The sequence below is a fragment of the Pyrus communis genome, chromosome 17, assembly GCF_041283825.1.
Source record: "Pyrus communis isolate YQ-2024b chromosome 17, ASM4128382v1, whole genome shotgun sequence".
Taxonomy (NCBI): domain Eukaryota; kingdom Viridiplantae; phylum Streptophyta; class Magnoliopsida; order Rosales; family Rosaceae; genus Pyrus; species Pyrus communis.
Window position 1 is genome coordinate 6,205,135 of NC_142581.1, and position 21,868 is coordinate 6,227,002.

A 21,868-nucleotide genomic window follows, 5' to 3' on the forward strand; every position below is an offset into this window, starting at 1 on the left:
GTCAAAATACTTGGAGTATTTTTACTGCCTTTCTATAGAGAATATGAATATGAATGTCCTAATTCGACAGAAAAGAAAAAAAAAAAAAAAGAATATGGTGAATGTCCTAAAATTATTAATGGAAAATAATTTTTGCACTCAGACGTCTCATTTCATTTCTAATTTTTATTAAGCTATTGGATTGAATCAATTCAATGAAGATTAATGAAAAGAGAAATGATAAACGCGTCAGTTTTCCTCTCTCACACACCCTTGTTTAATTTTGTCTTTTATTTGTGTTTGTTTTATTCAATCCACTGAATAGAAATAAAGAGGGGCTTGTGAGAGGCTAAAAAGGGTAATGCTAGAGAGATCAAAATTTTAAACTAAGTTTGTAAACTAAATGATTTGTCACTAATAGAAAATAAGCACGTTAATCAACGCTTAAATAATAATACAATCATCAACATCCACATCATTTGGTTTATAAAATTTGGTTTAGAAATTTAGTCTCCCTAGCATTATTATCCTGCTAAAAAAAGTGTGTGAGAATTAGCTCCCTAATAGATACAAAAATAAAAAGAAAAGTGTAGACTGAAAAAACGAAAAAGTGAAAATCACTATCTGATAATATATTGGATGACCAAGCAATTATTGGTATATAGGAGGGCATATTAATTATTGGTGACTAGCCAAATTTTCAATGGTTCCAAAATCTCCTTTGTTGTTAAAACTTAAAAGTCAAAAAGGTTCCGAAATTACACAGAGATTCACCTTGTGGCATATGTGGGGGTGGTGAAAGATGCTGAGGCACGCCCCTCTATGAGCTGGTTTATGCCCTACTTTTCTTGCTCCCCCATCAAAGGTATCCACGACCCAAGAAAAAAGAAGAGAAGCAAGTCCCTAAAGCAAATTAAAGCTCTCACTGTGTAAACAAAGGAAGCTTTTTAGCCACTTATCCCACCTCATTTGAAATCCTTGCTTCCACACATACTTTCCTCTCTAGTCTATCCCCTTTCATACTTATTCCCCTTGCTCTTTCTTCCCATTAATATTTCTCCCACACATCTCATCCTTCTAAAATCTCAGCACAGCAGAGAGAGAGAGAGAGAGAGAGAGAGAGAGAGAGAGAGAGAGAATGGTTAAGATAGGAGGGTTTTTGGTCTGCCTCTTGATCGTGGCGATGGACATTGTAGCCGGGATTCTTGGCATCGAAGCGGAACTCGAACAAAACAAGGTACACATAGCCTCCAATTTTTTTATACAAGCAATAATGAGAAAGGAGAGTAGTAAAAAACAAGATCTCGGTTGCGCATGAGTGAATGCTTTCAATTAGTTGAACTATAAACCTCTTACCATATAGCATCGCTTTTAAAGTTCGTTTTGAGCACTACACTCACAATTTTAGGGAATGTTTAATTTCAAATATTTTGTTCATATATAATATTGTTGCTTGCAACAGGTGAAACACTTGAGACTCTGGATTTTTGAGTGCAGAGAACCAAGCCATGAAGCATTCAAGCTAGGGTTAGCTGCAGCCGGACTTTTGGTTCTTGCACATGTAGTTGCCAACTTACTTGGTGGATGCAATTGCATTTGTTCTCAGGATGAACTCCAAAAGGCTCCTCCTAACAAGCAACTCTCAATGGCATGCCTCGTCTTCACTTGGTACATGTCTATAATCAATGATTAGGTTAATCGCTTAAGAGTTACTTGATAATCATTTCGTTTTCAGTAATTTCAATTTGTTTAGATACCAAAAACTAAAATTAAAATTAATTGTTAATTTTTGTGTTCTTAATATATATATGATCAGGATTATTTTGGCCGTTGGATTGTCCATGCTGGTGATAGGGACTTGGTCAAACCACAAGTCAAGAGCTTCATGTGGCTTCACACACCACCATTTTCTGTCGATTGGAGGCATCTTGTGTTTTGTTCATGGGCTGTTTTGTGTAGCTTATTACATATCTACCACCGCCTCGACTTTCTATTTAATTAGTTTCACTCAGCCATGATACAAGGATTCTTGCCTTGTTCCTTTGCTAAATTCATCCCTTTCATGCTACGTCATGTCTCCTGACTCGGAAACCCTTTACTCCTCTTTCGATACGAGACAATAGTAGTGCTAATCTTTCTTTTACTCCCTTGATTAATTTAATACAATGTGCTAATCTTTCTTTTTTATTGATTAATTTAATACAAGGAATGAATCATTTAATAATCGTTTTGTGTCTTATGTTGACTTGGTCTTTGGATTGAAGACCTTTTAATTTTGGGTATATTATCAATTTCCCCCCTGAACTTGTGACCATTAGTCAATTTCCCCCCTCAACTTTAATTTTGGCCAATTTCCCCCCTGAACTCTCATGATTAGTCAATTTCCCCCCTCAACTTTAATTTAGCCAATTTCCCCCCTCAACTCTTATAATTAGTCAATTTGCACCCTACTGTTAAATTTTTAATTTGATCATAATTAAACAAGTGTGTGTAAGAAACTAAATAAGATGTATGTTAATCATGTTCCTATATCTTTATCCTATTACAAATAGATTAAAATTTAGAATTTTACAATTTATCATAGATAGTATTATTAGTCATAATAAATCAGTATAGAGTAATTTTATTTGATTTTTGACTATACAAAATTGATAACAAAAAGGATTGATGTGTAAATTTTTGTATGTGAATACAATTTTCTTTATAAAAGTGAAAGCTAAGTTCAAGTAAATTGCGGAGAATCGAGCTTTAGTAAAAAAATGGCTAGTCTATTCATAATTTTCGACTCCTTATTAAGAATAGCCCATTTTATTGAAATAGCTTTGATCCATGAGTTTAGGATTATTATTTCTTTTTGTTATTATTTCTTCTTCTACATGCTTTAAACCCGATTCATAACTTTTTCTTATAATCAACCCATGTCACATACTAACTGTATTATGTTTTTGTACATTTTACCCTATATTATGCAGGTGAGTTTATGTTAATTTTAGTACTTTGTTGGAAGCTATTAGAAAGATTGAAAATTAAGAAAAGAATAGATGGAAAATTAAAATAAAAAAAAATTAACAGTAGGGTGCAAATTGACTAATTTTGAGAGTTGAGGGGGGAAATTGGCCGAATTAAAGTTCAGGGGGGAATTGACTAATTATGAGAGTTGAGGGGGGAAATTGGCCAATGGTCACAAGTTCAGGGGGGAAATTGATAATATACCCTTTAATTTTTACCAAAATGTTCTCTTTGATGTTATATCAGTTTTTGTAATAAAACGATTATCGTTTTGCTTTTAAAAAAATTAAAGTGGAGATTGCACGTTTGATATCACTACACAGAATGGTAATGAGAACTTAGAACCATAAGATTAGCTCAACATCAATACACAAAACACGTGAACTTACCAAATAATTATTTATATTGCATCATTTAATCTTTGTCACTTAATTGTGAGTGATGATAGGGATAGGATTAGAAATTAAAGAGATTAAACGATCTTTGGTGACCCCAATTGAAGTTCCAATACCGTCTCCATGTTGGAAAATAGAGTGAGCAGTCCGAGCCATATTCAGTGACAGTTTTACAATTGATTTTGGTATAGCAGTTTTTGAACTCTCCTCATTAATCTTCTTCCACGAATAGCAGATCAATTCGTTTATGTAGTCCTGCGCTTCTTCTTCAGATGCGCCTCTTTCTTCATGCAGCACTCAACAGATTTTGCTACATCACCTCTCTCACTCTCAGCCTTAGTTAATTCCAAGAAAAAAATAAAAATAAAAATCTAATTATCATATTTTCCATTTGATAACCATTTTAATTTTAATTTTTATTAAAAAATGGGTTGTGATTTTCACAGAACTACTTTTCCCACACTTCTCCCTATTTTTTAATACTTAATTGGCATGCTACTATTTAATCTTTCATATATACCCTTCATACTTTTTTATGGTAATTAATGAAAGATTAAATAGCAAGGGAGGGGTATATATGGAAGATTAAATAGTAGGATACCAATTAAGTATTAAAAAATATGAAGGGGTATGAGAAAAGTAGTTAAGGGTGTGTGAAAATCACAAACCTAAAAAATATGGAACTATCAAACAACTCATGTACATATAGATGATATAACACGTATATATTTACCTTGGAAGTGCCCAAATCATCGCTAAGCCGAGTCATTAGAGATGACCAATATATTATTTGAGAGCCATGCTTAAAGGAGTCAAGTGAGGTTTTTGTTATGTTGCGTCCTTGCAACAACAAATAAGCATGGAGAATTGCTTCAGGACCACGCACTGAAGTCCATGCATTCTTTAAGTACTCTTCTAGGGTTGGTGTGTATCCACAGTAAAACCATCGTGCCTCTACCAGATATGAATTACAAAGATTTACCCACTGCAAGCGCAACCGCACACACAAAATAGTAAATAAATCATAAATTAAGAAAATAGGAAAAATAGAATAACAGAGCCAATATCTTTATGTTGTAATTTGCAAGCTGCTAATTTATTATTGCCAAACGTACCCTAGTTATCCTACACGCTCTAGTCAAGTGTTTTTGTTTAGTTAGCAACAAAGACCTACAAGTCTAACATTGTTAGAGACGACCTCCAGTACAAAAAGGATGTTGTTAACCAATTAACTCAGCTACATTTTCTGTTGTTAGTTACCTCTTTCTTAATATAGGGGAGGACGCTTAAACCATTGTTTTTAAATACGTTATCAGTTACTTCATTCCCAAAGTTGAGCAAGGCTGTATAAATTGGCTTCATGTACTCGGGAAGCTCCTCCTTGTCCTCCATATTCCACCTGTATTAAACAAGAAAAAATAAATCAGAGGAACAAAAAACCAAATCACACATTATACATATATAATTGCATCTATTAAGTACTTTTTTTACCAAGATAAATTACATCTTAGTGCTTAATTAATGACTTACCTATGTACTGCATCTGTAAACAGCTCAAGTTCATCCAAAAATCCATAAACATCGTACATGTCATCAATTACTGTTAATATGCAAACGAATTTGGTGAGGCCAATCCTGCAATTCGAGAATTGGGGCTCATAATTGATTCCCATTGCCCACAAATAGTTCTCCATCAATCTGTCTCTCGAAAAATTTGCCTTATGTTCAAAATCCAAATCCGTCCACCACCTGCATTTGTTGGATATATAGTCTTAATTAGTCTAATTTAACTAAACACCTGCATCAATGTAAAAACTGAGCATTGTAACGTAAGATTGTAATTAAGCAGAACATTGAAAAAAAATGGCAGGGGCAAACCTACGTTAAGTGTGCTATATATGTGGTCGTTTATTTTACCAATATGTGTGGATATGAGGTCGCGGTATATATAAGCGCTATTTATGTAGTCGTTATCTTGCCAACATGTTTGGATGAGGTTGCATTATATATATTATATAAGCATGCAGGACCCAACCTAAAAGTAAGTAGGACAAACCCTGTCCTCCACCATGTGTGAAAATAAAATCAAATTGCAAAAAAATAGAAAACAAAGTTCACATTTCTTGCCTTGATAGCTCCTTTATCTCCCTCTGATATACTGATTGGACAAGATTATAATCCAATTTGGCTAATTCAAGCAAATCGATGTTCCTAGAATCATCCTTTTGGTATATATCAATGAAACTTCGAGCTTCTATCCTCGGCATCCTCCAATGTAAGGGGGTTTCCATTGATTGCTGAACTAGTTGCTTCAATAAACCATCTTCACCCTCCAATGTTCCCAATAATTGTCTCAACCTTTTGGCACTAAAGCTTTTGGCTTCCTCCAAAACATGCTCTTCCCCAAGCATACCAAGGTGTGAGGCTTCATACAAGCTCAAAAGTCCTTCAATGTCCTTGCTTAAGCTATCCTCAAATCTTCCGTTTCCAGCTCTAAACTTGTTAAACACATCTGCTCAATCATTTTGTCACCATAACTCACAATTAATTAAGTGCCGCTTCGAAAACATTTAATACTAAATGTGAGCAACAAAATAATTTATGTGCTTTACCTGGGCTAATAGGGATGCCATGTTCTCGTAATATCCGAAACTGCAAGGCAACGGTGTGAAGATCACTTGATGTACTGGCAGTACTGGAAGAACCAAGGCTAGTTAGAACTGCTTCGATTTCTTTTTCGAAATGATAGGCCACTCCCAATCGCTGCATTGAGTCGATAAGCTTTAACATTGATAAAGTGCTAGTAGTGCCTTGAGTACTACTAGTTGATGCTGCCAGCAACGTTTCAGTAACGTTCTGCTTTAGACGCTCCAATCGCGTCCCATGCAATTCATACTGCGCAAGGAAGAAAACAAATAAGCCAACAAAATAAATGATCAAGATGTGTTCATGTATGAATGAGTCATGACAACTTGAAAACGATCGAAGTATACGTACCATGTAATGAGTGGTGAATGAGTCGATGAGTTTGGAATCCCAAACGGTAGGATGGTATTGAGCGAATCGCCGTTGCACTGCCGGAGGATTACTGATAACCTTCGATGACGGTGATGAGTTTATTGATAAATAAAGGAAGGAGGGTTGTTTTCCTACTGTTCTTTGAAGCAGAACTTTTGGAAGATGGATTAATCTTTGATACCTACTGTTAGTTGAGACCAAAGAGGGAGAGAGCGTGGAGAATGTTGTAAGTGCCATATTTGTTATAATTTAAGATTGATTGTTCGTACTCACTAGTGCTCAATGCTTGTATATATAAGCAAGTTTTACTTTTTTTTTTTTGCGAGTTCCGTTCTTTGGGAAAAAAGAAGATGAATCTTTTTTCCTTTTTTATTTTTTTTAAGTTTTTAATTATATAAAAACAAAAATTGTGTTTTAGTATTTAAATATTTTTAATTCATTATGACAATAGTTAATTAGACTTGTGGAAACTAGTTATGTGACACATCAACACATAACATAATTTTTGATAGAATTATGACAGAATAACCACATTGATTTGTGACCCTCATTAACTTTCAACCACTATATTAATCAATTTTCAATTTTAGAGACCATATTGATGGTGTGGGTCAGTTTCAAGGACAACTTGTGATAAAAAAAAAACCTTATTTAGAAGTTTGATTTGTCGTTTGTCATTTTAAACAATTAAAAGAAAATAAATAAAGATGACAGCAAGTCATCTTGCATATTTCAACTTGAGAATTTTTAATTTAAACATTTTGATTCCAAATTTAAGATGCTTTGTTGCACGGTTTTTGACTTGTTTAAAATTCTTGCAATAATACAAACACGGTGGCAGAGCAATCCCAATAATACTTAAACATACTCTTGCATTATTTACATGTGCGGCATTCGAGAGACATCCCAATAATACTTAAAGGTACTCTTACTTGCATTATTTACATGTGCGGCAATCGAGAGAGAGAGAGAGGATAAGAAGATAAAAGCAATGTTATTTCCTTCTTTTCTTCATTTTTTTAAAAGTAAACGTGCACTATTTGGGGAGAGAAACGTGCACTATTAGGGGAGAGGTTCTGTTCGGAATCTTGGACAAGCCTCTATTAGATGGGGTTGAGACCAAAATTTGAGAAATGATGAGTCTGGCAAATCACTGTCGGAGCCAAGTGGTTCGGTCTATTGATCTCTCTTTATACGTATATTCTCTTTGATGCATCCATTCTAACTTGATTTCTCTTTATACATATATTCTTCTTATATTCGAGTATTTCAGTTTAGTAAGTGATTTTAAATTTCGTGGACGAAATTCTTTTAAGGGGGGTAGATTATTACACCCCACCCCCAATTTTAAAGGTAGTTTTGGGTTTTTATTTAAAAATTGTTTTTAGGGCCTTAATAGGTGTGCCCAGGGGGCCCACTTTGCTTTTGTGTCCCCGGTCTCTCTCCTCTCTGTTCTCCCCCGAGTCAACCTCTTCTCTCTCTCTCTCTCTCTCTCTCTCTCTCTCTCTCTCTCTCTCTCTTTCTCACTTTCAATTCTCAACTCCCTCTCACTCTCTCTCCCTCTCACCCGTGTTCTCCCTCCCTGCACTCCCTCATCTCCCTCATCATCAATCACCATAACAACAACAAATCATCATCACCATCACCCTTGTGTTCTAAAAAATGAAGAAAGAACACCCCAAACCCCTCTCTTCCATTCGGCCAGTATTGTGGATCGTCTTTCTCGATGAGTTTCGTGATTTCCCAACATTGGTAAGCTTTTAAAAACCCTTGGGATGTGTTTTAGGGTTATATCGAAGCTTGTTTTAAGTTGTGTACACGTTTGAATCGTAGAAAATAGCTCGGAGTAGCTTTTCCAAATTTTCCAACGAGCACCGCCCCTTTCAAGTAAATTTTTGGCCAAACCACGGTGATTTGGCCGGCGTGCAAGGTATCAATATCTTGGTCTCACTGAGTACTACAACTTTCATTTTTGTTTCACTCGATTTCGTTGAGTAACGATTAAGTTATGAGCCTTGGAAAATCAACCCAGAAACCAGCCAAAGGGTGGCCTGAAAACCACCCTCAACCCAGGCCTTTAGGCCGGGTTACCCAGCCCATACCAAACCTGGAGCCCAAATGTCTAGAGCCCCAAGCCTCGGGAAGCCCAACCCAAATCCCTTTTTATTTAAACCCTAACCCTTTTACAGTGGGCCGGGCTTAAAGCCCAAACCTTTTAAACCCTTGGACCCAAACCCTTCAGGCCCAACCCAGTCCAACCCAAAACCCTTGACCGGATCCATTGAATTTGACCTAGTCTGACTGTTGACCCGGTCAACGGTCATCGTTGACTTTGATTTTGACCGCTCGGTCAACGTTGACTTTCGGGTTTTCGTCCAGGACCCATCCTAGGGTAATTTCGACATCCTGACCCCGTTTCTGATGTCTGTTTTTCCCAAATTCAATTGTTATATTAAAGTTTTATTAATTGCACCCTTTATGTGCTTAGGGGCGATTATTTGTGGCGTTTCTATCTTCGCTAGTTGCGTGGCTCTTCGGCAGCTAAGTACTGTGAGTGAACCCCTTCTAAATATGCATGTTTTGATAGTAGAAATGCATACATGAGAAGCATAATTTAATGATTATGTTCTATGAAACGCTTTGAGATAACATGCTTACTGAGGTTATTTTGAATTATTACTATTTTTCCTATAACCCGTGTTCTTATAGAATATTTAATGGATGATATTTTTCCTATAAAGAGGTGTTCTAAACATGTTCTAAACATGATATTTAGAACATGTTTAGAACACCTCTTTATAGTATAGATGATGGATGACTTTATACTATGAAGTTGCTTTTCAATATATATATGTTCAATGGTTTTGTACTTACCTAGTGGTCCCAATTTCGCTACGGGACGAAGGGATAGATTCTGGTTCGTCCTGGGCGACGGTTATGGTGTTGGCATAGGGCCTGAAGTGGTTTTTCTCTGGTTATTAGCACATGGACGGGGAGCTGGCACAGGGCCTGAAGGGATATTTTCCTCTGATTGTTCGCTCAGAGACGAGGATTTGGCATGGGGCCTGGATGGATATTGGACATTCATTAGTGATTATGATATATATGAGTTACGATTTGAGACATTGCATGACATGCTAGGTTATAATATATGTGTTTTCATAAAACCTGAGGGTTAGTATGTTGATTACTGTTTTATTATATATATATATATATATATATATATATATCAACTTGGTCCACTCATGTTTGTTTTACGCCCCCTTCAGGATTTAGAATCAAGGCATACAATCCAGGCATCCAGGCACTTCCGCATCAGCATCTTCGAGTCCTCTTGGTGTAGGATCCATTCTTTTATTCATTCAATTTTATACTATCTCTTTTAGTGTTCTAGATCAGATGTGTGCTCTGAACACGTACCTTAATTGCATATTCATTATTCTTTTATATTTATGAGTCTTATCTATCCCTTGTTTTCAGCATTTGCACTCAATAAATGGCTTTCGTCACCCTCGGGTGTCGGCCATCACGTGCCTATCCTGGTATTCGGGGAATATCGGGATCGGGGCATGTCAATAATCATAATTATCTTTGATGAGTTTATATATTTTGAAACCGTTGAATGATAACCTTGTAATCTATACGATTAAGTTTAACAAAGAGAATCAATTTTTTTTTTTAAACTCTAATACTTAAATATATAAGAGGTAAGGTAGAGGATAAGCAACAAAATTTTACATAGAATAAGATAGAGTTTACAAATCCTATTGCTGAATTAATTTGAATTTTGATATGACAATATATATGAAATTTCAAAAAATGGGAAGAAGAATATCTTTGTAGACTTGGAGTCTTGCTTCCGAGTTGGACATTGAAAGAAGCAAGTGGTCATTTATTACAGTGGTGGAAAGGTATTGAGCCTTTGCATGACGACATGGATTCAAACCTCATCAGTGGCTAATCTAGCATCTAATCTAACAAAATCTATCGTTTGACCAAAAAAAAAAAAAAAAGAGTTGGACATTGAAAGAGAGAGAATTAAAAAAAAAAAAAAAGAGGGAAAACTGTTGATTTTATGTCATATAAATGAGAGATTATATTCACACACCTCAAATTACTTCTTCCCACAACATTTTAATTTTTTAATATTTTTCTATCAAGTGTTAGTGGTGTGTAGAATATTAAAAAAAATAAAAGGGTGTATGGAAAGTAATTTTGGGTGTGTGGATATAATCTCTCATGATATTAGAGTTAGTGGTGGGATGTAAATCAATAGATCTGAAAGTTGGAAGTTAGTCTGAAATAGAAAAGAATAGGTTTGAATTTATTGTATTGCAGACCGATAAGAGGAAGAGGAGGGTTGTGAATGAAAGAGATGTAAATAATAGGAGGAGGATTGTCTTCTAGAATTTTTCTCGTGAAATAAATTACACAAACTCGTTTTCTCTTTTGTACAATTATATATTTTTGGCTTTTGATTTTCCTTTGAGCCAATTAATTGAAGAGTCAGAAATAAATAAGAATGTACAAGCGAAAAAATATAAGTTTAAAAAACTGATTTCCTGTTCATAAAATTTGAGAGTGAAGGGATGCTTTAAAAAATCACCTCAACCTCAATGTAAGAAACATAAGCAAATCTTCATTTGCTGGTATCCAGGCCTTAACGAAAACTGCTTACTTGACTTTTTCATGCTAGGAGTTACCTGTAATTACAAGTTGAAATATACCAAACTGACTTATTAAAAAAAGGTTTTAGCAAAAATAATTCTTGAGATTGACATGATTTTTTACTTTGGTTTTTGAGATTTAAATCAATAGAACTGGTCCTTTAGTTTGTCCATCATCAATCATTTTAGTCTTTCCATGAAAAATCTTCATTCAATGAGAAAAAAAATAACAAAAACCCCTTTGGATACCATTGACAAACATCCTCCAAATAGACCGGCGGGACAAGCACTGCCACTTAGAAAGTTCATCATTTTGGATCTAGGCACAAGTGGACACCAATCAAAACTTTCGTATCAATGCAGATGCAGAAGCCAAAATGTATGAAACCATAACTAAAACAAATTCTTATCCAGATGCATAAAGTTCTACTTGACGTATGTAACGCACACATACGACTTAAACATCATAATCAATAGCCAGCTTCCACCATTTGGCACACTATCCAATTAAAAAAATCCTAAGATATGAGTTCTGTCGTGTTAATCATTAACTCTAATTTCCCTTAAGAATGTAAAGAAATTAAAAACAATCGGATTTAGACAAGTCTCTGGTGTCCATAAAGAAACTTACTGCAGTTTGATTGGTTAAATTATCAGTTACCAGATTCTTCAGACAATAAGGTATTGTAAACACGAAAAGTTCCTGAAACAAGAAACAAGAAACCGTGTACAAAATATATTTTTGTATTAATGATTTTGGGGTTACAATCTCTTTCTCAAATTTGATCCTCTGATTCTATCTTCGTAGGGTGTAGGTTTGTGGATGAGCTGTTGATCCAAAGGGCCGTCGGGGCTTGATCTAGGGATGAACAGTTGATGAACGGATCTTCGAGGGCTTTTGGGCTTGATCTTGAAGACTGAGTGTATGGATTTCTTCAAGGGCTTTTGGGCTTGATCTTGAAGGTTGATGGATGAGCGGATCTTCAAGGGCTTTTGGACTTAATCTTGAAGAAATGATTGGATGTGTGGATTTGTTGAGGTTGTTGATCCAAATGGCCGTTGGGGCTTGATCTTAGGATGAACGGATGATGAACACTTTCTTCAAGGGGCCGTCGGGGCTTGATCTTGAGTTGGTGGAAGTTCTTCAAGGGCCGTTGGGGCTTGACCTTTGAAGGAGGATTTGACGAAGAACGAAGAGTGTTTTCTTGATCCTTCGAGATTTGCTTGAGAGCTTTAGAGTTTCAAGGCTTCAAGGTTTTGGTGTGATGTAAATTCTCTTCTTTCTTTCTTTTTTTTTTTTTTTCAAAATGAATGCCTTAACTTCCTATTTATAGAATTCCAAAACTTGATTTTTGGATTTAAATAATCAGATGAAATAAATCATTTCTGCCAGGTATTGACACGTGTCCTATTTGATGATTTTTCCAATTTATTTCGATTTTTCGTTGAGTCACACGCTACATGTAAAATTTATGTGACACGTGAGCGTTGAAATTTTAATTATTGGTCAACATTCATTTCACCGAAAATTTCGATGTCCACAAATGCCCCCACTTCAAGGCGCGTCGTAGATATGTGCTTGTCACGTGTAGATGATGCGTTTTGAAGTCCCTTAATGTAGATGTCAACCCAAGGGCCGTCGGGGCTTGATCTTGAATTGTGCTGAAAATTTCTTCAAGGGCCATCGAGGCTTGATCTTGAGTTCGACTGGAAGATTTTCTGGTTTCCTCCAATCGTTGATTTTCCTTTGTGCTACTCTTGAACTGGGCAGCAGGATTCTTTTGGTCTCCCCCGAAGGTCTGAGCTTACTCCTTTTATCTGTTTCTTTGTTCAATCTCTCCAATTCGTATTGAAGAGGGTTAGAGGATAGCTCAGCATATGCAGTTGTTGCTTGTCTCCACATGCTTCAATGTATCATTTTCACTTGCCTTACTTGCTCCCCTTTGCAGAAGTGGTCCCTTCTCTGGAAGTGTATCAACTGTTGAAGATGACTACTCGAGAGCAACGCGAGGTAAGCAACCAGGGAATAGATTTCAGGCAGTCGGTTCCAGATCAGAAGACTGACTCCAAGTGCCGGCTGATTGCTTCTTTCACTTTGCCATGCGAGTAAGAATAAGGACAAAGAAAAAGACAGGGAAAAAGCATGATATGAGATACCTTTGCTTTCAAAGAAGCAGCGAATGAATCAGCACATATATTTGTTGTGCTTGCCTCCACATGCTTCAATGTATCATTTTCACTTGCCTTACTTGCTCCCTTTGCAGAAGTGGTATTTCCTTATGCAGGTTTGGCATCTTCTCTTGTAGTATTTGTCCTCTGATGCAAGAGTTGAATGCAAACCTTGCATTTGAATGGACCATCACTTCTTGGTGGCAGCTCAAGTTTGAGTGGAGGTTCCGACATATTGCTTTCTCTGTCCTTGTCCTGGCAGGTGAGAACAAGGGCAAAGGAAAAGACAGGGAAAAAGCATGATATGAGATACCTTTGCTTTCGCCCTTGATGATATGAGATACTTTTGCTTTTGAAGAAGCAGCGAATGAATCAGCACATATATTTGTTGTGCTTGTCTCCACATGCTTCTATCTACCATCTCCTCCTGCCTAATCTGTACTCCAGGCATCTGATATCTTCTTTGGGGAAGAAGAAAAAATTGAGTATTTCGAAAGGCTTTGCTGGGAGTGCGCCCTCAGAGATGAGGAAGAGTTGGGCATTTTCTTCAGGTCTGCCTTGCCATAAAAGATGAAGGTCGACATATATAGGGATTTCCCAATAGCAAGTGGTGGTACTGTTCTTTTACCCTTGTCGACAAATGTCTCTTCGATTTTTGAACAAGCGTCTCTTCGAAAAAGTAGTCACGGGTGCGGCTCTGTCACCACGCTTGTTGGCAAAGGCGCGTAGTTGGGATGATAACCTTCACGTGTTTTCAACTTTGTCAGAGATCTTTTGACAAAGTTGAACGCGTTATCTGAAAAGCCGCGAAAGCGTCGCCGAACTTCACGCAGGAAAATCCGGTTTTTTTTTAATCGGTGGTCGTGTCGCCTTGGCTTTTTATAGAGGTATCGATCACCACCAACATGCACACTTTGAAAATTTCTCATTTGTGAAAATCGTCTCCGGCCCTTTAAGAATTAACTCCATCCACCCTTCTCTTTGAACACCTTTGAAAAATGACTAACCCATCGAACCTTTGCTTAGATTTGAGTCTCAGCAGTGATCCGGTTACGCCGCGTCAGGCTAAGGTATGGTGCCCGTCTTTCTTATCTTCTAATGGTCCTCTTACAGGTGAAGACTCCATAATGACGGATGCAACAACAGTTACGATAGTAGCTAGGAACCTCCTCACTCCTAAAGATAGTAGGCTGCTTTCAGGACGGTCCGATGAGTTGGCTGTTCAAGAGTCCCTGGCTCTCAGTGTTCAGTGTGCGGGCTCTGTGTCCAACATGGGCCAACGCCTACTTGCTCGCTCCCGTCAGGTTGAATCGTTGATTGCAGAGGTGGAAAATCTTAAGCAAGAGATCAAACAGCTTACTCCTAAAGATAATAGGCTGCTTTCAGGACGGTCCGATGAGTTGGCCGTTCAAGAGTCCTTGGCTCTCAGTGTTCAGTGTGCGGGCTCTGTGTCCAACATGGGCCAACGCCTACTTGCTCGCTCCCGTCAGGTTGAATCGTTGATTGCAGAGGTGGAAAATCTTAAGTAAGAGATCAAACAGCTTAAGTACGAGAATAGAAGTTTTTACGTGCTTGCCAACAACTATTCGACGGGCATGAAGATGAAGCTTGATGAGCTGCAAGAATCTGAAGGTCGGATTCAAAGTGACCGTCAAAGGCTTGCTACTTATCTCCAGAGGCACCTTTTTCCTGGGTCATCCAGCGTTCCACCAAGTATTGTGGCCTCGAATGATCTAGCTCCGATGCCTCCCGCTTCGATGCCTTCCGCTCCGAGAGTTTTGCCAAATAATGGGGCTTCACGTGAACATCCTTTGTGAAAGCTACATCTTTTTTTTTTTTTTTTTTTTTTTTTACGCACTTGTAATTTCCCGGAGATCAATGGACATTCTTTATTTTATTCAGTGTATTATGCTAAATACAGATAAAACATATATATCACCAAGATTTTTTTTTTCTTCTTCTTCGGTGGCGCTGATCCATCAAAGATTTTTTTTTTTTTTTTTTTTGCTTTCAGTGGCGCTGAGCCACCAAAGATGTTTTTTTTTTTTTATTCTTTACTTTCATCATTACTTCTCAACATCATCATTTACTTTTACTTTATTTTATTTTTTTTATTTTTTTTTTATTTTTTTATTTTTGCTTTCGGTGGCACTAATCCACCAAACATGTTTTTTTTTTTTTTTTTTTTATTCTTTACTTTCATCATTACTTCTCAACATCATCATTTCCTTTTATTTTATTTTATTTTATTATTTTTATTATTTTATTTTATTTTATTTTTTTTGCTTTCGGTGGCACTGATCCACCAAAAATGTTTTTTTTTTATTTTTATTTATTTTTATTTATTCTTTACTTTCATCATTACTTCCCAACATCATCATTTCCTTTTACTTTATTTTATTTTTTTTATTTTTTTTTTTATTTTTATTTTTTTTTTGCTTTTGGTGGCACTGATCCACCAAAGATGTTTTTTTTTTTTTTTTTTTTTTTTTTTTTTTTTTTATTTTTTATTTTTTATTTTTTTATTCTTTACTTTCATCATTACTTCATAACATCATCATTTCCTTTTACTTTATTTTATTATTTTTATTATTTTATTTTATTTTATTTTTTTAGCTTTCGGTAGTACTGATCCACCAAAGATGTTTTTATTTTTTTTTTTTATTTTTTTTTTTACTATTTACTTTCATCATTACTTCCCAACATCATCATTTCCTTTTACTTTATTTTATTATTTTTTATTCTACATCGTCATTTTTTTTTCTTTATAAGAAGGTTGAGGCTCAACCTATTTTACATCGTCATTTTTTTTTTTTCTTTATAAGAAGGTTGAGGCTGCAAGGTTGAGGCTGTCAAACCGACGAAGAACCCAGGAACGCATAAATTGGTGGTGTAGAAAGAGTGGTGTTGTGCAAAGATTGCAAAGGGATTTTGCTGTGTAATGCCTTTTGGTCACAGTCTTCCTCTGGTAGTGACGTTGCCGTGCCTCTTGCCGCTGCTTGGAGCTTGTTGCAGTGTGTCACTTTTACCGTGTGAGGTTATGCAAAAGACTGCAGCGAGTTTATGCTGTGTAGTGCCTTTTGATCATAATTTTCCTCGGTGGTGACGTTGTTGTGCCTCTTGCTGCTGCTTGCTGCACCGTTATCGCTGCACTGTTCGCTGCACACCATTGCACTGTCTGTTGTCCTGCTGTTCAAGTTTTGTGGCTGTTTTTTTTTTTTTTTTTTTTTTTTTTTTTTTTTTTTTTTTTTTTGCTTTGTTGCGGTCATGGTATTTTTCAAATGTTTTAAGAGCAACACCATCACCATTCTCGCGAAGGAAAATGATTCGCAAGATAGGGGAACAACGCTGAAGATTTACACCCCACTGACTGGCCTTAAGGCGCTTGCTCTTCCTACAAAAGACAACTTCATGCATATTAAGTCGTGGTCTTCTGAAGTATCTTGGAAGGTGGCAGACTTTGTTCGATCAAATACGGAGAAGGAGGCGTGCACACCGGGGATTCTTATCTTGAACCCTTCGCACCATGCTCGTGACAATCATCCGGCTTCGTTTAAGCTTCTCGGAGATCACATCCGCAGCGGAGCTATGGCTTGGAATGATGCCTTGTCGACTACCGGAGAAGCTGTTTTTGATGAGTCTTATTGGGAGTGGCTTGAAGATGTCTTGGGCCGATCTAAACATGTGCTTACTAGCATGGGCCTTTACCATGCCGTGTACGCGTCTTTGTTTAGTTATGATCTCCATCATTCTGTCCTTCATGCGTTCTTCGAGCATTGGTGTTCAGCGACTAACACGCTTCATACAGCTCAAGGAGAGATGTCAATTTCACTTTGGGATCTCCACAAGATAGGGGGATTGTCAATCCAAGGTAAGTTTTATGACGAGGTCGTTCCTAGTGCGGAGGAACTTTCTCTCTGCAATAACCGAGGATTGCCTGCGAGTTGTCGCTGTTTATTTTGGGCATATCACAAGCTTTCCCAAGATGCTCGAAGTAAATCAGGCGTGAAGATTTCTTCATGGATCCGCTTCTGGTATTGGGAGGACACAAGGTACAAGAAGTCCTCGAAGAGAAGAAGTTGCAACAAAACCGCTAAGCCAAAAGGAGACTCATATCCATCTGGTGCCATTGGTTCAGCTAGGCGCCGTTCCCCTGCCGAGTTGAGAGCGTTTGAGTACCTTGGCATAGCATCAGAGCATGTGGAAGAATCTTACCTAACTGCTTTCTTAGCTTGTTGGCTTTGTAAGTTTGTTTTTCCAATCGGCGACGTCAACTTTGTTCGTCCTGGGGTTTTCAAAGTTGCTAGCAAGATGGCTGCAGGTGAATCTTTCAGTCTTGCTATCTCGATTTTGGCCAATATTTATAATGGCTTGAGTGTTGTTTCGAACTCAGCAAACACTGAAGATCGTGCCGCGGTTCTTCCCTACCACTATGTGTATGGTTGGTTGGGTGAGTACTTCGGTACTCATTTTTTTTCTTCAACTCTAAACAAGTCAGGGCCTTTGATGACGAAGTATTCTGGCGTGCTTTCTTCGAAGAGCCTCGATGATTCCCAGGCGCAAGCACTGTTTAGAAGCTGCGAAGGCTTGAAGATGGACTATCTGGCGAGAGTTGGCTCGGTGCGGCGAGGCATCATGGACGATTCGCATCTTCACTTCTCAGACTTATCTTACCTTATAAGTCTTCGCTCAGGGTATGTTTCTTTGCGGCAAGAAGATCGATGCATTGTTCAGCCGTATAGTCCCCACCGTTTCAGCAGGCAATTTGGTTTTGTCCAACATGTGCCAGGCAAGCTGAAGGAAAAAAATGATTAGACGCCTTGCAAGCCGTGTATATGCATTGGGAGTCTTGTACCCGTGCATATACAAATGCTTTTGTCACCCTGCCGGCCAAAGACGAGTTCAAGAGTAGTCCAGTAACCCGTGCTTACGTAAGTTGGTGGTCAAAGGTATATTATGAGAATTTGGGGATGGCAAGTGGTACCAATTCTTCTCATTCACACCTTAATGTATTGAAGGAGGGGTGTTCTGTGGTTCCTACACAACTGATATCTTTTGATTGCGCGAGTGCTGCTACTTTGCAAAATAGACCAGTGGTGTTAGTCCCTCAATGCCCACGCTTGTCTTCTCAACATCTGGATGTATCTGAAGAGGCTGGTGATTAAGTTGATTCGCACGAAGATGGACTTGTTTTGCGGCAGGGTCAACAAGTTTTAAACAAGTGACGTCTTGAAGGCGCTCAGGCCGATAGCGATGTCAATTTTCGTCATAAGAAGAAAGAAGTGTTTAGGCTCCCTCAACTTGATGGCAGTGTGTCGTTTGAGAAAGACGTATGCATCTTCTTCTCTCTTATGACTTCTTCTGCTTTTATTGTTCTAGCTTTTGCTTCTAACAGCTTTCTTTGTTTTCTTTAGGTTGGGCCTTCTTGTTCTTTTGACTTGGCGACCACAGGTATTTATTCTTATACGGAGATGCTATTTGGAGGCGACCTACTTACAGGCGAGGAGATTGGGGATCCACCTGGTACAGAGCTTATCCCAAGTTCGTCAAGTTTCGCAAGTTTACCGTGTGTAGGTGGAGGCATGCAAGATCCCGTCATGCGTTCTATACCTTTGCCAGCTAGCTCTGAGATCTCTCTGAGAGGGCCAAACCTTAGTGGTACTGAGCAGCTTATTCATCGCATCAATCTTCGTGCGGCAATGGATATCAAGAGCCATATTGAGGGGAGGATTTCGAAATGCCCGTCGGAGGACCTTGCGTTGCTTAAGGAGGACTTGTCGAAACTTATTTCTGCAATTGACAATCTTAACATTGATTATTCATCCTTAAAGATCAAAATTGCTGAAATTATGGCCGCCTCAACTGAGTATTCTTCCTTGCGTGTTATTTCCTTGAAGAAGTTGAGTCCAGATGTTAGAGCTCACCAACTTGCTGCAATAGACTTGTCACTAACCCAGGCCCGGTCTTCTCAGCAAGCTGCTTCGGAAGATTATCAATCTACAGAGACTTCTTTAGCTTCCGTCCGGGTACGTCTAGATATGTTGATGCGAGAACAAGAACAGCTGGGCAGCGAGGCATCAAAACTTGAAAGTGTTCTCGGGGAGCAGGGAGCTACACTTTCTCAATGCCAAGAGGAGATTTCACGCCTAGAACAAGAGAAAGACATGGCTATGGAGTTGCCTATCCTGTCTCTCACCGAGGTAGAGACTTTGAAGGCTTTGGAAGGCTTGCTTGAATACCGCCTCCTTAGTGTTAGGGACATAGTTTTCGAGTAGTGTCTTCTGCCCTTTTTTCTTTTGTAATCAGACTTTTTCCTTTAAAGAAATAAAATGTTTGCATTCTTGAATTTGCTCTTTATTCTTCAAAGTGTTTTTATTTATTTATTTTGATGTGACTGTACTTGAAGTTTTGAAGTTTCAAGTTGCCTACGTACTCTTCCAAAGAAGAGATCAAGTCATAACGTAGTTCAAATGAGTGATGGTTTTGATAATGATTTTGCCGTACACAGTTTATGCTCTTACGGGCCAGGAGCGTTTGTTGTCACCTTTTAGGCTCGTGCGGACGAGGAGCTTTTGGTGCCGTTTGCAGTTTCAACTCGTGCAGACAAGGAGCTTTTGGTGCCGTTGCAGTTTCAGCTCATGCAGACAAGGAGCTTTTGGTGCCGTTGCCGTTGCAGTTTCAGCTCATGCAGACAAGGAGCTTTTGGTTGTCACCTTTTAGGCTCGTGCGAACGAGGAGCTTTTTGAATTTGTCAAACGATCTTAGAGAGGCATTCCTTGCAATCTTCATAGCAAGGAGTCTTTACTGAGTGATTGAAGAAGTCTTTGGGGAAGAAATCGCGCATCGTGATGGCAACGGGCGATCTTTGTGTCATAATTTCATCATCCTCAACATTTTCATGTAGCTTTGAAGGTTGACGGTAGCTGCTTTGCCCCCTTTCCGATTGGTGAACTTGTGGAGGAGACCTATGTTTCTTGTGCATTTTCTTTGGAGTGACATAAGTCCATCCTTCAACTTCACTTGACTTGACTGACATGGTTTTGGAGCATGCCCCTAGCGGTTGAGGTGAAGATTTTGAGTTCAAAGAGCCAGAAGTGGCGGTGGTATAGTTTGACTTCACCACATCATTAAGATCTAGCTCGATGATCCCTTTCTGAGCCAACTTCATGATGAGATCTTTTAGCACAAAGCACTTTTCCGTCGGATGACCAATGAAGCGGTGGAATTTACAGTACCTTGGACTGTCAGTACGGTTCATCTCTTCCGGCCGTTTACACTCAGGTAGGTCGATCACCTTTTTTTCCAGCAAGTCATCTAACATGGCAACCACGTCAGAGTCGGGGAATGGATAAGTCTTCTCCTCAAGCTCCTTCAAAGTGCGTCTACGTATCTCTTGATCACGAAAAGCTTCGGTTTGAATCGCCTTGCCTCGTGTATGGATTTTGACTAAAGTTGTGTCGACCGTCATTGCTTCCTTGGTGGGTTTCCACGCAGCCTTATCCACCTTTGGCCCCAAAACTTTGTCATTCTTGTAGTCGGCAATCTGTTCTTTCTTCCCATGACGGGTGATGCTTAACTTCATATTATGGGCGCAGGTGGCTAACTCCTCAAATGTTCGTGGTTTGATGCCTTGAAGGATGTAGTGTAGTCCCCACTGCATGCCTTGAACGCATATCTCAATGGCGGAGGTTTCAGAAATCCGATCTTTGCAATCCAGACTTAAGGAGCGCCATCTATTTATGTAGTCGACGACAGGTTCATCTCTCCACTGTTTCGTACTGGTCAGCTCTAGCATGCTTACAGTACGACGAGTGCTGTAGAAACGGTTGAGGAATTCCCTTTCTAGCTGGTCCCAACTGTTGATAAACTCAGGCTCGAGGTCAGTGTACCAGTCAAAAGCGTTACTTTTCAGCGAACGCACGAACTGTTTGACGAGGTAGTCTCCCTCTGTCCCAGCATTGTTGCAAGTTTCAATGAAATGGGCGACATGTTGCTTCGGGTTGCCTTTTCCATCGAACTGCATGAATTTTGGGGGCTGATAACCCCTTGGCATCTTTAAAGCATCAATCTTCTTGGAGTAAGGCTTTGAGTACAGTACGGAGTCATGCGAGCTTCCTTCGTACTGTGTCTTGACAGTGCTTGCGATCATCTCCTGTAGCTGCTGGATAGAGAAAGATCCCATGAATGCCGTTGCTTGGTCTAGCTTCGGCTTCTCTTCAACTTTCTCCGCTGATGGCTCCTCTTCTTTGTCGTTTTCTTTCTTTAATAGGCCAATATTTGGGTCGACTTTCACGTGGGGCAGCGCATCTAGTTGGTTGACAAGTGCGGCAATCTGCAAGTCCTTCTCTTCCACAGTCCGTGTGAGCTTTGCAATTGCTTCATTCATCTGAGCTAGCTGCTCCTCGATTGAAGTTACTCCAGTGGTCATGACTTGCATGGTTGTACTGCCGCTTGGATCAGGGTCGGAGAGTAGGGACTCTGAGTATTTCCTCGGGCTTTCGTCTTCTTTACCTTCTTGAACCGTGATGTAGAAAACATCTTGGATCTCCTCTTCAGTGCCGTTCTCTTGGGTTTGTTGGCATGAAGATTTGCCAGTGTGGACGATGATGCGCCTCCTTACCTTCAGTGGTC

General features: G+C 38.6%; 2 protein-coding genes across 2 annotated transcripts; one reads left to right on the forward strand and one right to left on the reverse strand.

The window, feature by feature from the left end:
• The first annotated feature begins 972 nt into the window (after nt 1–972).
• Nucleotides 973–2,203, forward strand: LOC137749275 (protein VASCULATURE COMPLEXITY AND CONNECTIVITY). The gene is made up of 3 exons (XM_068489378.2): nt 973–1,216; nt 1,442–1,647; nt 1,796–2,203. Exons 1-3 carry the CDS (start codon nt 1,118–1,120, stop codon nt 1,995–1,997), a joined length of 507 nt encoding a protein of 168 aa, XP_068345479.2. The 5' UTR covers nt 973–1,117; the 3' UTR covers nt 1,998–2,203.
• Nucleotides 2,204–3,373: 1,170 nt separating this feature from the next.
• On the reverse strand, nt 3,374–6,668 carry LOC137709450 (putative terpene synthase 9). The gene is given in 8 exon segments (XM_068448539.2): nt 3,374–3,658; nt 3,661–3,718; nt 4,117–4,368; nt 4,644–4,782; nt 4,914–5,132; nt 5,511–5,895; nt 5,996–6,278; nt 6,381–6,668. Coding segments are annotated over 8 exon segments (1,836 nt in total). The 5' UTR covers nt 6,639–6,668; the 3' UTR covers nt 3,374–3,416.
• Between the last annotated feature and the right edge of the window lie 15,200 nt (nt 6,669–21,868).

What these genes read in the sequence shown, in the direction of transcription:
- LOC137749275 (XM_068489378.2), top strand. Translation starts at nt 1,118, where the DNA reads ATGGTTAAGATAGGAGGGTTTTTGGTCTGCCTCTTGATCGTGGCGATG. An exon ending in CGGAACTCGAACAAAACAAG is followed by an intron (nt 1,217 to 1,441) that starts GTACACATAGCC and finishes TGCTTGCAACAG; the next exon opens with GTGAAACACTTGAGACTCTG. An exon ending in GCATGCCTCGTCTTCACTTG is followed by an intron (nt 1,648 to 1,795) that starts GTACATGTCTAT and finishes ATATATGATCAG; the next exon opens with GATTATTTTGGCCGTTGGAT.